The sequence below is a fragment of the Centropristis striata genome, chromosome 1 (genome assembly GCF_030273125.1).
Source record: "Centropristis striata isolate RG_2023a ecotype Rhode Island chromosome 1, C.striata_1.0, whole genome shotgun sequence".
Taxonomy (NCBI): Eukaryota; Metazoa; Chordata; class Actinopteri; order Perciformes; family Serranidae; genus Centropristis; species Centropristis striata.
In genome coordinates, this window is record NC_081517.1 from 15,176,329 (window position 1) to 15,194,325 (window position 17,997).

The 17,997-nt window shown below is 37.7% G+C and overlaps 1 protein-coding gene across 2 annotated transcripts; it reads left to right on the forward strand.

Moving 5' to 3' along the window:
• Positions 1-1,652: 1,652 nt before the first annotated feature.
• On the forward strand, positions 1,653-15,361 carry LOC131971045 (syntaxin-10). Of its 2 annotated transcripts, XR_009394341.1 has the most exons (10): positions 1,653-1,697; positions 2,168-2,243; positions 4,615-4,708; positions 5,691-5,785; positions 7,369-7,431; positions 8,349-8,450; positions 9,876-9,982; positions 10,662-10,756; positions 11,853-13,206; positions 13,336-15,361. XR_009394341.1 is itself a non-coding variant. In XM_059332321.1 (9 exons), exons 1-9 carry the CDS (start codon positions 1,663-1,665, stop codon positions 11,927-11,929), a joined length of 744 nt encoding a protein of 247 aa, XP_059188304.1. In that variant the 5' UTR covers positions 1,653-1,662; the 3' UTR covers positions 11,930-15,361. The 2 variants fall into 2 exon arrangements, 1 of the variants encoding a protein (XP_059188304.1); XM_059332321.1 differs by having other exon boundaries at positions 11,853-15,361.
• The last annotated feature ends 2,636 nt before the right edge of the window (positions 15,362-17,997 follow it).

The window sequence follows — 17,997 nt, forward strand, 5'->3', positions numbered from 1 at the left end:
GTACTTTGAACCATAAAAGATCATTCTAAACTGTGAAACACCAGTTGGCAAAAACAATCTCATCACATGGTCCATTTAGCAACTGTTCTGGAGCTTTTTGATCTGTCACGTGATCTTCATCAGCAGATGGAGTTTGCTCAGTGAAATTAGAGGCTAATTAAGATGTTTAATTCAAACACAGAAGCAGTGCTTTGAGTAAGAACTCTCTCCCTCAGCAGCTGGAAAATGTGCACACAAAGAGTTAATGCAGTCCATTTGTTTCTGTCTGTGTAAACTCTGTGTATCTTATGACAATTTACTGCAAACTCGGGCACTGAGTGCATGCTGAAGACATCGCCATAGCAACTAATCTTATACAGATGTGTACCAGTAAGCATTGTTCTGTCCCAACAAGCCAATTCCTCCAAACTTCCAGATAGATTTCCTCCCTTTATACCTCCTCCCTTATACTGAAACCCTCACTTTAACCATCTTCAACCTGGTATCAAAATATAATAATAGTAACACCTTATTTATATAGCACCTTTAAACAATGTTTAAAAAGTGCGTTGACAGACAAAGCCAAGCAACAGCACAAGGCAAAAAGCAAAAGGCAAAGTAACAACAAAAGGCCAAACAGTGCAGCCAAATAAGAGCAAAGCAAGATCAAGGTAAAATGATTACAACAAGACAGGCTAATTAACAAGTAATATTTATCAGAAATAAATAAATCATCAAAAATAAAATCAACAAACAAATAAGTCTGGATACACAAACACAAAAACTCAAAAATATATATAATTATTATAGATATGATGAATATAGGCAGCATGTAGACCAGCTTTTCCCTAATTTTTTACAATAATTGTTATCAAAATGAGACCAGTTTAAGCACCTTGCAGTTGTTTTAATAGTAGTAGTAGTAGTAGTAGTAGTAGTAGTAGTAGTAGTAATAATAATAATAATAATACATTTTAGTCATAATGCACTTCACATTAAAGAAAATCTACGACAAGTGCTACATGTTAAATATATAATATAAGTCATGTAAATATAATTTAAATCATCTTTAACAAACAAACAAAAAAATCTGAGCTTTCAGCTGCAACTGTATTTTTTTTTTTTAAATTAATTTGGCGTACTAAGCTAATATGTCAGCAGGCAAATTAACCAGAAGTAATCTTTATCACACAACAAATAAATAAATCTGGATGCACACACTCACAAATGCAAAAAATAAATTAAATATTTTACTAGATTTGATGGATAGATAGATAGATAGATAGATAGATAGATAGATAGATAGATAGATAGATAGATAGATAGATAGATAGATAGATAGACTTTATTTATCCCAAGCTGGGAAATTACAGTGTAGCAGCAGCATTACACACAGAGACAATAACAACACAATTAAGTAAAAAGAACAACCTGGGTGGGGTCATGCAGACCACCTTTTCACCCACTTTACAAGCTGGAATAGGAAATAAAATGCTATGCAGTTGAACAGTTAGGCCAATAACGGGACTGGGTTCATTTATATAGTTCAAGTGTCGTACATAGCAATACAAATGTGTATAATATCAAAATAGCTGAATATCTCACAGTGCCATGTGTCACTGGAGGCCGTCTGAGCTGCCTGCGGAGTGCGCATGCGCGTAGAGTGAAGAGGAAGTAAGGATCATGTCGATAGAAGACCCATTTTTCGTTGTGAAGGGGTAAGAAATGTCTAAATTAAGTCTTGAAACTCAGCTAATATTTCAAGCCAATTCATGAAATTACACATTCGAAGCTTAACTTGACAGCGAGCTGGTGTTTCCCTTTAAAGACAAAGGCAAATACATTAGCGAAGTTAAGGCTAAGGCTAGCTGCGGCTAACTAACTAGCATCAGCGCTACCAGCTGCGACGAGGTTTAGACAGTGTGTTGATGTTTGTTTTAGACGAGCAAGAGTCAGTTCCGCACTGAGTAATCTCTGAGATTTGTTTTGTTTCATGTGGCTGTCAGTGGAAACACCTGGGCAGCTTTGGGACTCTGCTGTCAGATTGTTAGGGAAGGATGCGAAATGTGTGTTTGTTTTGGTTATATGAGAGGCGTTAGCTTCAAAACACAGCCAGGTGTCTGGGTGAAGGGTGAAGTCAACTAGCTGATAGTTTCGTTATCTTAAATGTTTTTGTGTGTATGTCCAGGGAGGTGCAGAAGGCCCTCTCTCGTGCCCGGGGCCTGTTTGATAGATGGGAGGAACTGTTGCAAGATGGGACACAGGTAAGCAGCCCCCCAACTGCACAGATCACTGTCCTGAAGCTATGAGCCACTGACAGCCATGCAGCTGGATGTTTTTCTTTCCAACCACACTGCTCTGAGCTGACTTTACTCATTAACACATACTAAACCAAAGGGCAGGATCCAAAGCCAGTGTCTATGGTGGCCCTGAAAGATTAACACACATGCATCAGATTTTAAAAACATCCCACTGTAAATAAATGCAATGCACTGCAATAAGCAGACACAGCTACCAGTTTGACAGCGCACACATAACACAAGAAAACATGCAGCAAGTATAGAAGCATTAAAAACTACACAAAAATGAATTCATTGGAGACACTAAAAACTGATTCTCAATACCCAGTTCGATACCACAGTAAAAAACAAAACAATAAATCCCAATTTATTAATTTTATTAGCACTTTCATCTCACAGCATGAGCGTCACAAGTTCGAATACAGCTTGCGGCTCTTCCGTGTGGAGTTTGCATGTTCTCCCTGTGTCAGTGTGGGTTCTGTCCGGCTTCTTCCCACAGTCCAAAAACATGCAGCTTAGGTCTAATTGGTGACTCTAAATTGCCCATAAGAGTAAATAAGAGCATGAATGGTTCTCTGTCCCTATATGTGTCTGGCCAATGTCAGAAAATAAGAATAAGAAGATGCATTCGATTTGACAACCAACAAATGGCACAAGTAAACCTACTGCAAGCTAAGCAACATTATGAACACGACACAGTGAATGAAATTTGTCGTAGACAGACAACAGAAAAAACAGAAACTGGAAACAGTAAAAACAAAGATGGGATGAAATACCTGTCTAGCAATGCACTCTGGATGTCATTCAGAATTGAAAGAACCCTAGTTACATCTGAAACTCTTTATTTTTAACTGACCACCAGAATTAATTGCCATCCAGGTATTTCATCCCATTTCTAGCATTCAGGAATACATAGAACCAGAGTTAAATCTGTATCTCTCGTTTGCTTTCACTTTCTCTCCTTTTGATCTCTGTCAGTAGACCAAGGCTTTACACACACACACACACACGCGCGCATGCACACACACACGCACACACACACACACACACACACACACACACACACACACACACACACACACAGTGGAAAAAGGAGAAAGGAGAGAAAGGAAAAGTTGTTGTTCTTGCTATCAATATAAGCTTCTGTGCTAAAATTCATCCATGGTGTTCTATCGGGCTTAAAGTGACTCCATGCTGCAGTGCACAAAGCTTGCGTCATTCTTCTGACTTCTTGTCAGAATCTGTCAATTATTTTCCACATGAATCAATTAGTTATTTGGTCTATAAAATGTCGATCAGTGTTTCCCAATATGACATCCTAAGATGTCTTGTATTGTCCTCTATTATATCCTAATATTAGCCTGGGTATACCCATACTGCCTTGCGCGCTCGAATTTCATTTCAAACCTCCAGGCAGTCTGGCAACCAGAGAGGTTTCTTAGCCCTGTTTTAGGGATCCAATCACAGAACGGGGAGGGACGGCAAGACGATGACACGTACTACTAAGTTGTAAGGTCTCTCGGCGGCTCCGCTGTCCCCCGGCTCGTAGCGAGATCACCGGCGTTACGGTAGCGGGGCTATTAGCCGCTAGCCACTAACTGGAGAAGCAAAGCAGCAAGCAACACTCTCTCACAGACACAGACACAACAAACATCAATTTCTGTCGCTCTACTACGTCATCTGGTATAACTGATACGATTGGCTAAGAGCTACCTACAGATGCTTTTGATAGGCATTCTAAGCGCCCAATAAACGGCTCCGGAGGATCGTAAACCACACCTCCTCTACGGAGAAATAAATGGCTGGTTCCCAGACTAGATCTCATTTGAGATTAGTCTGGTGTTAGCCAGGCTATCCTAATATAGGAGTAACGAAAATATTCACATTTTAGAGGCTTGAATCTAAAATTTTAAAAAATCTAAATAAAATAAAAAATGACCAAGTGATTAATTGATTTTCAAAATAGTGGATGAGTTTCATTAGTTGATGACTAATCGATTAATCTTTGCAGCACTAATTGTACCTGCCTCTTTAAATCTACCCACATTGTATTTTTCTATTATCGTCCAATTGACTAAATTGTGTTCATACATTCCAGCAATTACTACAATAGCCCAAGACATATAAACCAAATCTAATAGTATGGATGACTTTGCATACACTGCTGAAAGCCTGTTTTCAGACCTCTGACTCACATCTCCAGTTTTTAAAAGCAAGAGATTACAAAAACAAAATTGCTTCTCTGGTGAACCGTGTGGTTGGAATGAAAATGTGCTTGCAGAGAAGCTGAGTAAACTGTTCATTAGCGAGTGTCTGTTGGTCTCTGTGGTCTCAGGTGAGTCGTGACGAGCTGGACTGGAGTGCCAATGAACTGAGGAACTGTCTGAGGGCGATAGACTGGGACCTGGAGGACCTTAGTGAAACCATCAGTATCCTTTAAACAGGAATATATCTCTTTCCCCTCGTCCACACAACCCGTATCTTCACATGACTGCCAGTATTTTTAAAACAAACAGATGCTTTGTGTCTCTCTTATTCACCCTCCCCCCCCTTTCCTCCCCACTTATTCAGGAGATGTATTAACCTTTTAAAGACCAGAACCGTTTTCATTTACACAGTAATTAAGCAAATATCAGAAGTATAAAAAGACCCTTTCAGTAGGTAGGAAAATGTCAGAAATCTATTATTATTTTTAGTCGAGGAGGGAACACAATCTGCTTCCATTTAACAGCTGAACTTGTTATTGGGCTGTGACTCATCATGAATGTGGTTATTATGTTTTATATCAGAGGTTGCTGGAGAGCCACTAACACATGAAACTGTTTTTAATAAAGGATTTAATTGTATTTTTTTGTTTAGTTCTCGCGAACATCAGACAATACATTTTGTGAACAGATAAACAGATTTATTTCCTGTATTTCTTGTCTCGTGTTAAATTACAGAAGAATGCTGTTTCCTCGTGACTCTAAATGGTGGCTAACTATTTAACAACACGATTACTCATTGACTTATCATACATTCATTAAACTTTAAAAGAGATTTGACTTTCCAACTGTGGTTGTTAAAACTATAAATATATTTCAATTGAAAAAAAACTGACAAATAAGATATATATACAAAAACATTCCTGGCGAGCTACTGGTTGCCCCAGCATTTAAAGAAATGAAAAATATTAAACACAAATTATGTTTGTGCACTTTGAAACCTCCTGAAAACTACTAAACATAAATATATTATGTGTAATTATTACAAACTGATAAAATAAGATGTAGTCACAATCGACTGAGAAATCTTAAAATAAAACTGTTCAAAATATTCCATATTTACCAAGTAAAGTTTTAACAGTAATTTAGTGTCATCAGATATGTTGTTTGTGTGTGTTTGTGTGTGTTTGGTCCTTAACTGACTTAGGTATTGTGGAGTCGAACCCTGGGAAGTTCAGACTGGGTGACAATGAACTTCAGGAGAGGAGAGACTTTGTGGAGCGAACCAGGAAATCCGTCCAGGTAAACTTAATCAACTCATATTTGAATTTTTCAGCCATTAAATGTTTGTCATATCATATATCAGGATGTCAGATGTTCCGGTCTTTGCTCATTCTTACATGTGTTTTTTTTTTTTGGGATTAAATTTGTCAGGTATTTAATGAGGTAGATTAGAGACCAACTGAAAAAAGATGATGTTAAAGACTGATGTTATCTGTCAATATAAGTTTTTCACAAATAAGGTTAAGGTTGAATTTTATTGTCCCCAAAGGGAAATTTGGCTTGGGAACAGTGCGTTTCTTGCTTCATAAAAAACATCACATCACACAACACAAAAGAGAAACATTACATTACATTGACGGGAACCTGGGAAGCATTATTATGGTACTCCTTTACAAGAGGAAAAGGGTGTTACTGACAGCGTGGTACTTAGTGATTTGTAAGTTAAAGTGCTGATTTTTATTTTTCACATTGCTATATGTTAAATAAAAAGTGCTAGAATGTTTATTGCACATTGCTCAATTGCACAAAGATTACAAGTAAAGTACTGAGTGCTAATGTGATCACATATTTATTGCACATTGCTCTATTAGATACATTAATGTCAGCATATTTTTCTGCATATCATTAATGCCATGCAGAAATGCTCCAAATATGTGCGTGGCAATTTAAAAACATCTTTATGTTTTGTGATTGCATTAACAAAAGAATATTGGCTGCAATATTATCTTCCCTTAATAATCCTGTATCAGTCTGGCTCACATGATTATGAATGTACTTTGAATATACCGTTTCTAAATAAAAAATATACTACATCATACTCTCTTGTATAAAAATAAATATATGATTGATATTTTTCCCATCATACCTATACAGTCAGTGGCTGAGTATTTTCTGACACGTCTGCAGTGTTGTGATTGTTGGTATTTCCTCCATGTAGAGGATGTCAGTTGTTATGTGGTAAACAAAAGATAATTATGTGTTCATGCTTAAAAAGAGAAATGCAAACCAAAACATTTAACTGGTGACTCATCATGTGATATCTAAAAGCTTTACCTCTACAGAGCGTGTATGTTTTATTTTAAAGTGGCCACAAAGTCCACAAAGATTGCCTGGAATGCAAATTTAAGTGATTCTAATAAAGCATACAGGCTGTACAGATCAGCACAGAGTAACTTGTGTGTTTTTATTGTAAAAAGAACATATAATTGATTATCCATCAGTTAATTTCTGTGCACTGCAGCTGTTAAGCCCCTGACATGGCTGAGCTAAATCAATGTCCAGGCTGTAGGCACAATGGAAAATGTGAGTCAGTTTCTAACACACGGGTCTTTCAGGCAAAGGTAGTGTCCTTAAAATAGACCTGAAGAGAATTGAGTCATCTGAGACAAACAAAAGAGCTTTAGCGAGAGGGAACAAAAGGCTTCCTGACATTTTGATTTGCCGGCTGCTGGTGATTCTGCAGAAAGGCTCATTAATGAAGCCGTCTGCATTCAGCTGGGCTTTTAAAGTGATTCTTTTTGTTGTTGTTGTTGTTGCAGTAATTGTGACACATTGTGGCTTGAGAGATGTAAATATTGTTTTTTGTGTGTGTGTGTGTGCAGGAGATGAAGGATCAGTTGTCCAGCCCTTCTGCTGTGGCTCAGGCAGAGAAGAAAAACAGAGAGGTTGGTTCACATTTAAACACAGAGTGCACATACTTTAGTGGGTGAAATGTAATAAAGTGATTTGGTCTGAGATATCTGTCAGAAATATGACGTTTCGGCTAAAAATTTATAGCAATTTAATACTGACTTTTAGCGGCCCCTGTGGACAAAAGCAGTGGTGTTTTCTATAATCAAGATACAAGATATCTTTATTCTCACTATGCAAGTACAGTAAATGGCATCTGGAGCAATCCTGCATAATTAAGTTGTAGTTCTTGATGTTTGGCAGGTTGACTTTCATTTTTGCCCGTGCATTATCAAAGTAATTTTTAGCATTTTATCCCGGCCTGAGGTCCCTTTGCTGCATGTCTTTCCCCTCTGTCTCCCCCTTTCTATCTGTCTCTATCTAATAAAGCAATAAAAATGCCAAAAAAAAAAAAAACTTTGCCTGCTGGGAAAATATAAACACAGTTTTTTCCGGTGTGCGCGCTGTAGATCGTTTCATGTGATTTTGCTGCAATATCACTGCTTCTAATCTGGACAGACTGCTCATCATCCCCCTATCCACAGTTTTCCTGTCATAAAAAAATCTGCTTAAGTTGTTTTTGTTTGTTTTTATGTCGTTTCATAGTTTTTGACAGCTTGACAGAATCAGTCAAAGCTTATTTTAACTTAACTTTCACACTCCATCTGATGTGTTGGCAGGTTGCTCTGACACATTTCCATCTAATACAAAAAAAACCCAAAACAAATTATTGCAGCATCTCAAGATTTGTGAAGTGTTGTTATCAGTAGCAGCTCGTTGTATAAAACACCAGCAATTGTTCCAACCACAGACCTGCTTTTGGGTCTAGAATACGCACACACTTTTTTTCCTTTTTTTTCTTTCTTCAGCTAACCCTTGTGTGTCTTGTGTGTGTTGTTGTTTTTTTTTCCAGGCTCTGCTGACTTCATCAGGTCAGGACAGGTCAACAGGACTGGAGGCTCATCTGGTGTCTGCGAACTCCAGATACATCCAGGAGCAACAGGAACAACAACAGGTATAGAGGGAAGGAGAGTAGATGGTTAGAGAAATAAGAAGTATAGGGAGGCAAGGGGGAAGGATGAAAGGAGTGGAGAAAGGTGTAAGGGAGACCTTGTTCATCACTTTTATATCCTCTAAATTGCATTTTAGTGCAATAAAGAGTTCAACTTGACGAGAGAAATTCAAGAGGATTAGTGTACAAACTCTCATTTTCAACAGTGGTGTGAAAAGTATTCAGATCCTTTACTTAAGTAAAAGTACTAATACCACACTGTGAAATTACTCCACTACCAGTAAAAGTCCTGCATTCAAAACTTACTGAAGTAAAAGTACAAGTACAAGTATTAGTATCAAAAGTAAAAGAATTCAATACGCAGAATGGACACACTCAGATTGTTTTATATATTCCAAATGTATTATTGGATAATTATTATTGATGCATTTATGTAAGCAGCATTTTAGTTTTCTCAAGGAAGGGCCCATTTAAACTACTTAATATACTGTTATGACATTTAATTACAATAAAGTGTTTAATCACTTTTAATTGATCTCAAACTAAAGCTGTCAGATAAATGTAGTGGGGTAAAAAGTACAATATTTGCCTCAAAATTTAGTGGAGTAGAACAATAAAGTTGCATGAAATAGAAATATAGTAAAGTAAAGTAAATAAAGTCAAGTAAAGTAGAAGTACCTTAAAATGATACTCAAGTACAGTACTTGAGTAAATGTACTAAGTTACTTTCCACCACTGATTTTCAAGCATTTAAAATTGTATTGTGGGACTTTTTTTTTCTCTCAGAGAAACTCCCATATAAGAGCATCCGAACTGTCAGACTGGAGCTTGATGGTGTTGTAACGTTTGTTTCTGTTATGTTAACAGATGATGAGGAGGATTTGATCAAAGCATCACATTGCAGGAGTGTAGGTTTCCTGCTGTAGTCCTTTTTTATAAAGATGACAAGGCAGATGAGATCCTTGTCTGTTGTGCAAAGTATCACGCTGTGAATGAACTGAAGAAGGATTAAATATAGGTTTAAAGTTCGGTGTTGGAGAGGTGGAGCTGTTGCTTTCGATTTCCTGTGGTGTTGAGTGACGGAAATATCTCTTCACACATCCTGTGTCAGGTTGTGGCTTTTACTGAGAATTGAGTAAAAACAGCTACAGTACTTGTTCACACCTTTGATTTAATGACAGAAGGGGCATTTCTGCTGCTGTTGTGGCTTCCCATCAGCCCCACTGACAGTATTGTGTGTGTGTGTGTGTGTGTGTGTGTGGTGCTTTTAAGATGATAACAAAGGGCTGTAGAGCCAGAAATTCCAATGTTATCAAAGCAAAAAGAGACATTCAGTAAAATAAAGATCAACTCTGTGTGTGTGTGTGTGTGTGTGTCTGTGTGTCTGTGTGTCTGTGTGTCTGTGTGTCTGTGTGTCTGTGTGTTTAGCTGATCATGCAGGAGCAGGATGAGCATCTGGAGTTGGTGACCGGCAGCATCAGAGTCCTCAAAGACATGTCGGGACGCATCGGGGACGAGCTTGACGAGCAGGCTGTGTGAGTGAAAACAATTAAATGTTGCATTGCAAAGTAATTTTAATTTCATCTCCTGTAAATAAGTGGTTATTAACTATCTACAGCTTTTTTAAGCTTTTGCAGAGTCTCACAGCAAGGATTTTCATTACTTTTACTTTTACTTTCGTTGTGAATTTTTGTTTTAAAATTCACTTAGTTTTAATTAGTTTTTAGAGTGAGTTTGCTAGTTTTTATTAGTTTTAGTGTTTTTGTAATGGGGTATTTGTTGGGTGCGAGATTCAAAAAGGTCACAATAAATGTATTTTTATTTCCTTTGCCTTGTCCATCTCAGCCCCAATAAGGTTATTAACTCTGTTTTGAATTTTGTTTGGAGTGAAGTGCTGAACTTTTTATAGGACGCTCGACTCACATAGTCGTGCAACATCCCAGTCTCAGATTCACCAATGCTTCCTGTATGAAAAAAAAAAAAGTTGACAAAGACGAAAGGACATTTTCACTATAATTCTAGTTTGTTTTAGTTTGTTTTGTGACAACGCAATACAGTTTCAGTTAGTTATCGTTTTTTAAAAACTATTTTTGTTTCAGTTAACCAAAATTATTTTTTAATTCTAGTTTTCGTTATTTCGTTAACTATCATAACCTTGGTCCACAGTGATGTTCCACTTAGTTTAAATGTCTGTGTGCTCCTCTTGGTGTTCAGCATGTTGGGGGATTTTGGAGACGAGATGGACCAGACGTCGTCTCGTATGGACTCCGTCCTAAAGAAGCTGGAGAAGGTGTCTCACATGACCAGCAGTAAGTCTGCACACACAAGCAAAGTTACTTTTTGCATTCATGATTAAGTGAATGCTTCCAACACAAACACGTTGGGAAAAGATTTTTAAAGTGTGGATTCAATTTTTTTTAATCCGCTTTATAGTTAAATCTAAAGACTTCGGTTTATGAGGGATTTAAACAGTGTCCAACCTGTTTTTTAAACCAATCAAAGCTTCATAAAGAAAATCAAGCCTGACTTACAGCTGAGTATGTGCTGAAGAAAGACTGTAATGTCATGTATGACAGTAATTATTAACTACTCCTTTGAATGCACAATATGTCATTTTTTGCCAAAAAACAGTTATTTCCAATGCTACTTTTGCTGAAGGTGATATTTTTCTTTCGTTTCAGCTCCATTTTATAATCACATCATCTTCAGGTGAACCTTAAGTGTAGAATGTTTATCACAAGATAATTACAGAGAATATCCAAATCAGTGTTTTATTAGAGACATCCTGCTGTGTACTTATCGCTGCTCTGTTTCCACATGTTTGCAACCACTCAATGTTTATTTTGGCTCTCTTATTTTGCTAACAGGTAGATGAGAACATCAATACTGCTCTCGTGTGTACATTTAATATGAAGCTTGAGTCAGCAGTTGGTTAATTTAAACTGACAAAGCTTGATTTTGTAGCCTAATCCAGTGTTTCATCTACAAAGTTACACATGTAAACTCAAAAAATGTTCATATTTGAATTGAAACAATCCTGTTGTCATATATGTTTGTCTGCTGGCGAGACCGAGACAACCAATGTTAGTTATTAGCTAGATATGTCCTCCATTGATCCCTTATTCTCAGAATTTGCAAGTGTTAAATAATCTTAGTAATTGTAAAAGTTTAGAAGTAATAATTAAGGCTAATTTTTTGGTTGATGAGTGTCTGCGTGATGTTCTTAGGTCTCCATTTCTGCCAGTCCAAACTGAAACACAATGCAAAAGTTTTCAAACTAAAATAGGATCAGAAGCGTTTTTAAAATTCTTAAAAATTTCAGAAACTTAGCAGGAGTTGTGCATTTCAAAACGAGACCGTGTGTTTGTATCCTCAGCCTGAGCGTATTGTATCTGTGCTCTTCAGGTCGGAGACAGTGGTGTGCCATCGGCGTGCTCGTTGCCATCATGATTGTGGTCCTCATCCTCTTCTTCGCTCTCTGATACCAGCGACCTCTGACCTCTGGAGCATGTTCACCGACTCTTCCCCGTTTGTTTGGACGGACGGATACAGAAAGGACGTGTCTCCTCCTCCTCCCCTCCCGTCCTTTCCTTTCCTGCCACTGAAGAGAAACTGGTGACCCGCAGAGAGAAGTCAGGACACACTCCTTCTTCTCTTCTGCTTTTATAATGAGTCTAGTGTGGGAAAAAAAACTTCAGCAGAGGAGCCAAACACAGAAGAAATCCCCCAGTGGTAAAAGTATTTCACATTGGTGCATTTCGGTTATTGTTATAAATAATGGTACTGAGGGGAGGGTCAGGGCGGGAGGCTGCTGCTGTCAGGTTAAAAAACTGAAATCTGTAAAAAAGTTTAACAAATTAAGATATTTTTCAAGTACGACTGAATTTTAAATGTGCACCCAACAGCCGTCCAGTGGTGGTTAAACGTGTTGATGAATCAGTGAACATTAGTTATGACACTGAGCAGTAGTGTTGAATCCAACGCCTCACTTGTCATTCCAAAAAACTACAAAACAGTGACTGCTTATATACAAACTAATATCCCAAATTTGATACGGGTGATTTAAACAGCATATTCTGCTTGGATATTCCAAATTAGACTTAATTCTGAAGCCTTTTCCAATTAAGACGTAGGATGCATTAAAAATATGCATATATGCGACACACAAACCTTTTGCCTGTTTTTGTGCACACCTGTAAAAATTTTACAGTTAGTTTGAAGAACACCATTTTGAAAACTTGAACGGTGACAAAGGTTAAACAGGAGGGAAGTTTCTCTGTAGGGTATAAAACCGGAACATTTTAAGTATGTCAACATATTCATTCATAACTTTGTAATGATGCTGAACCTCACACTTAATTTATTTCGTAAGTAAGCACTTCTAAAAAGTTGTTAAGGTGCTTTCCAGGAGGAGTGAAAGGAAAGACAAAGTGTCACTTGAACAGCTATTGTGACTAAGTTTCAGTTGGCTGCTGAAACCTGATTCTTGGCAGAGTTACCAGATAGAAAAGTAGTTTTTTGGACACTGATGAATATAATGCATTAACTGTAGTCATTTGTCTTTTAAGCAGACAGGAGCAGCGTGGGAGGGAGGGAGGGAGGAGGTTTTTTCAGTGTTGCCTTAAATATATTTTTATATCGTGAAATGTGCAGTATGTTTATGTGCCTACATGTGAATCAGGATGGGAAATCACCACAGAGTACTAGTCATCAGTTGAATCAGGAGAACGGGCGGTTCTAGCCGGCCTAAATTCTGCAGGTTTTTCCTTCCAGTCCAACATGACAGCAGCTGATTTTTGCTGACGAACATTTTTCAGCAGGGAGGGAAGAGTTAGTCACCTCTGAAATCAGCTGCTGTGGTGTTTGTGGTCAAAACAAAAACATGTAGAGCCATAGTAGGCATGGCGTGAGGCTGCCCCTCCCTGATGCTAGATGGTTTTGCTCCGCTGGACACTTCTGTCAGGTTCCTGGCTCTCTGGCCAGCGGACAGACAACGGATCATTTCTCGCCCTGATTGAGATGCGTCTCGGCGAGGTGAAGTCAGGTCTGCAGACAGCCGCCTTCGCGCCGCTGCGGGCAGTTCAGCACACGATTGGCTGAGGCTTTGTTACTCTCACTGGGTGATGAGAGACAACCTTGGCTCAGAGCGAATGGCTTCGCCTGTTTTATTGAAAAGCTTTAGCTAATGAGAGGAGGAGCAGTTGCTGGGCAGGATGTCTCCACACACAGCCCAGGTTTAGGCTTGCAGCGCCCTCTGCTGGAGGCTGAGGCTCATGTTATCTCTTTGTGTCATGTCAGGTAACAGCCCACGCAAGGGTGTGTTGCAGTGCTGTATAAATATAAAGTATAATGCTTTGAATTTTTGTGTAAATGGACATAATTCCTGTACAAAGGCTTTATTCTGAATCATTTTTTAATCCTGTGTGATCCAGATTTGTTTTCACATGTTTTTATTTTTGCTTTTGACACCTAGTCACAAAAAATAATAATAATAATGATGAACTAAGAGTTAGGTGACATTTCCCCCCCCCCCCCCCCCCCCCTTTTCTTTTTTTTACCAAAGTAGTCAGAGGTCAGGAGGATTCGATGCAGGTGGTTTCAGGGATGTTTCATCGAGTCTCCTCACTGCCAGAGCTCTGTTAATCCCTTAGTCGTCCATGTGTGCTTTAATGTGTTTTTACATATTCAAGCCCTCGTTCCTTAAATGCTTCAGCAAGGAAAATTAGCTGAATACTTGGAAAATGGCAGCGAGCATAAATTAAGCACTCCAGTCATGAGTCACTGTAAAACCTCTGCATGCAGAGCAGAGCTCTGTGCAGGTAAAGACCGATTTCTAATGTGCATTGTATTTATTCCATCAAGTTCAGTTCCGTTTGGACGTGATGGCATGATGCTGTAGCATCACATCAGTATGTGAGAGTATTATAGAGAGCTTTTTTTGTAGCTTCTTTCCAGATCTGAGTCTAAAGAAAGATTCATTTGAGCCTTTTGTCCTCAGCAATAAGTTGATTAATGGCCAAATTTTAAACTTGTTTCAGGCCTGCTTCAAGCGCCACAAGCAACCTGTTAAAAAGCTCAGATGAATAATTTTGTTGCACATATTTCAAGCACATAATCTTACATTTAAACGAAAAGATATCAACATTTTTAGGTACATTTTTAAAAACATCATGACTCCTCTTCACCTGCCATAATGTTGACTTTCTTCTTAAAAAAAAAAAAGCTTTGAAATAATGTTGTCGACATAAAAATGAAGTTGTTGGTATGCAGTAGATTTTTGGAAACTGACCTCTGACTGCTCTAAAAATGTTAATAAAACTAAACTCCTTTTTTTAAATTCCTTTTTGTTTATCTTTTTTAACTGAGCAGCCAGCAACCCCGAGGAGACGTTGGCTGTGAAGTTTTTCTTTTGAACATAACCAAACCTTTTTTTTTTGTTGGATGACTTGATTTATTGTCTCCTGAAGGAGTAAGGAGGATCTGAATGTGTGGAATTTCATAATTCATATAATACTGTCCGCCATTGTGCCCTTTAATGCCAAACAGTACGTGTGTCTGCAGTTTTACTGCCTCTACTTTAAAAAAAAAAAAAAGGTTACAGCAGCTAAACTTTTCTTCTTGGTTCACTGCTCTGCTATATTAGATTCTTTAAGTCTTCACTTTCACATACACTACATGAAGAACAAGCAGCTGCTGTTGCTGCTTTGACAAGTGAATCAAATATGATTGTTTCTTACTGGCGACCAGAGGTTTCTGAAATTGCTCAGTGGGGTTTTAAGATTCATTAAACATGTTAAACATGAAGCAACTCAATGGTGATTTCTTAATCATGAGTGTTCTTTTGACTGATTACATTTCAAGACTTGTTTAAGAGGTTTTAAAACATTAATAAATCTATGTTTAGACTTGTACAGTGGCTTCGTTCCCCTGCTGTGTGTTTGAATGAATACAGTATTTTTTCCTGTTCCCTCTGTGATTTGAGTTTTAGATAAAAGCTTCCGCCAAACTGCAGATGTTACAGGAGTGACTTTTAATTGAGAGGCACTTTTCAAAAGTGGAGACATCACCGTCGCATCCTATCCTGAGAGCCGAACCGTCATGTGAGATTACATTTACTTTAGCTGTAATGAGCAGAGCGTGAGTCCCTGGTGACTGCATGAACTGCAAGGAGCTCCGAAAATAAGCAGGCGGCGGTCGGGAGAGTGACACATTCACACATGCAGCAGACGTCCTGTTAAACTCACGGACACACCAACACTGACAGCATCACATTCATACAACAGCCCGTCACTGATGAGCGCGTTTAAATTAAGATAAGGGAACCTACTGATAATTTTGGACACCTTATATCAAATGTTGAGGGAATAAACATTTATTTTTTAAATAAACTCATTCATTATTAGGATATTAAACTTATAATCTCACATATTTGTAAATGACTGGAGGTTGACATCAGGGCAGTCTAATGGCTTATTAAAGATCAACAGTGGAAGAAGTATTCAGATTACTTAAGCGCTAATACCACACTGAAAGTACTTTGCTAAAAGTTAAGGTACAGCATTCAAAATTTTAGGCAAAAATACAAAAGTATCAGCATCAAAATGTACTTAAAGTATCAAAAGTAAAAGTACTCGTTATACAGAATGGATCCACTCAGATTGTTTTATATATTCTAAATATACTTTTGTATTATTATTATTATTGATGCATTTAACTGTTGTCAAGATAGGGTTCTTTTTAACTAATTGATATTCTGGAGTAAAAGTACAATATTTTCTAAAATGTAGTGAAGTGGAAGATTAAAGTTAAACAGGTAGAATATCCCCGGAGATGCAAGCAAGTGGTTCAGCAGCCTGTGGACGTCATGGCAGAGGCGATGAAACAAAAGTGGATATTTATGGAGGAAAATAAGAGAAAACCAAAGAGTGACTGAGCAAGAGGCCGCTAGAGATGAAATATCGGATTTTGGAGAGCTTTGTGTAGTAAAAGGCTGAACACCAACATGGACCTAATATTTATACTAAAAGTCTTGTGTTCCAACTTGATTGATATTTGGCTGTGTTGGCAAAGTTGTCGTCTAGTTTTTAATCAAAACGTTATGATGCTACATTTGTTACAGTCTACAGTAAGGTTAGATAATGACTGTTTAGAGCAGCTGTAAAGAGGAGTGATACAGGTACTCTATCAGCACTCATGTCCAATCAAACTAATTGGTTGGAACTAACTGTTGAATAATTTTTGATTACCTGTTTTAAGTAGTTGCTGACAGCTGACTCCTCGCTCCCCCGCCATAGAGATCTACAGCTTTGAAATAGCAAAGGGATTTCCAGCAATCGGCTAAGCTAAAAACAAGCTGCAGGTCACATTGTTGCCTTTTCATTCAGGCACCCCATGAGTTCAATATAACGTTCATCCATGGAATTTGACTGCAGGATCACATTTGTGTTTTTTCATGTTATTTGCTTCTTTGCTGCCGTTACTTTTCGTCATCAGCCACAGCAGAAATGACACCTACTGCTGCTTTGCACCTGGTGTGGAAATCCCGCATTAATATCATCATTACCTTCTTCAGGAGCAGGATGACTGCCAGCACATGTTGGTGAGTTCCCAATAAATGTACCAAAGGGATGCTGAAATAACATGATGCAAGTGTGTAAAAAAATGTTTGAATTCACGCTTTGTAAGGACTGCCTGCAAAACCACAAACAACTTGAAAATGCTTGTTTTCTGAGCAGGAGATTCTAAAGAGCTGCTCTGTACTGAGTGCACTTTCCTAGTTTTAAATTTAATTTATTTTGGTTTTCGACTGTTGATTTGACAAAACAAGCAATTTAAAGAAGTCATTGGGCTTCTTCAAATTATGACATACTTTTTCTAGCTGCAACCCAGCCATGCACCATTAAGTTTTATTTCTTGTGTTTCAATTAGGGTTGGGCGATATATCGATGTAAAATATATCGATGTGATATTTTTAAATGTGATATGGAATTAGACCATATTGCATATATTGATATAGTTTTTTTTTTTTTTTTTTTAATCTTTCTTTACATATAACTGTTGCCCTAACATATTTTTTTATTTCAGACAAAGATTGGCCTATTTTATTTCATAGGCAATTTTATTTAAGATATTTTTTTATTTAAATATGCACTCAGTGGAGCTTTGGTTCATATAAAAAATGTCCTGTTGTTTTACAGTATTTATGTTCACTTAAATAAATGGTTTCAATAAAACTAGTTGTGACATGTCATATTTGGCTTTGACTGAACATTTGCTCTCACTTTGCGATAAAAATATTGGGATATATATCGTATATCGATATTCAGCCTAAATACATCGGGATATGACTTTTGGTCCATATCGCCCAGCCCTTGTTTCAATGCATAAAAATGAACACCAAGATACAATCTCAACTCTACCACAGTCAAACAGAAGTGTTCAAAATAATAGCAGTCCAATGTGACTGACCAGATTAATCCAGGTTTTTAGTATATTTTTTATTGGTGCAGTAGATTCTCAGAAAACCAACAAGACCCAGCATTCATGATAT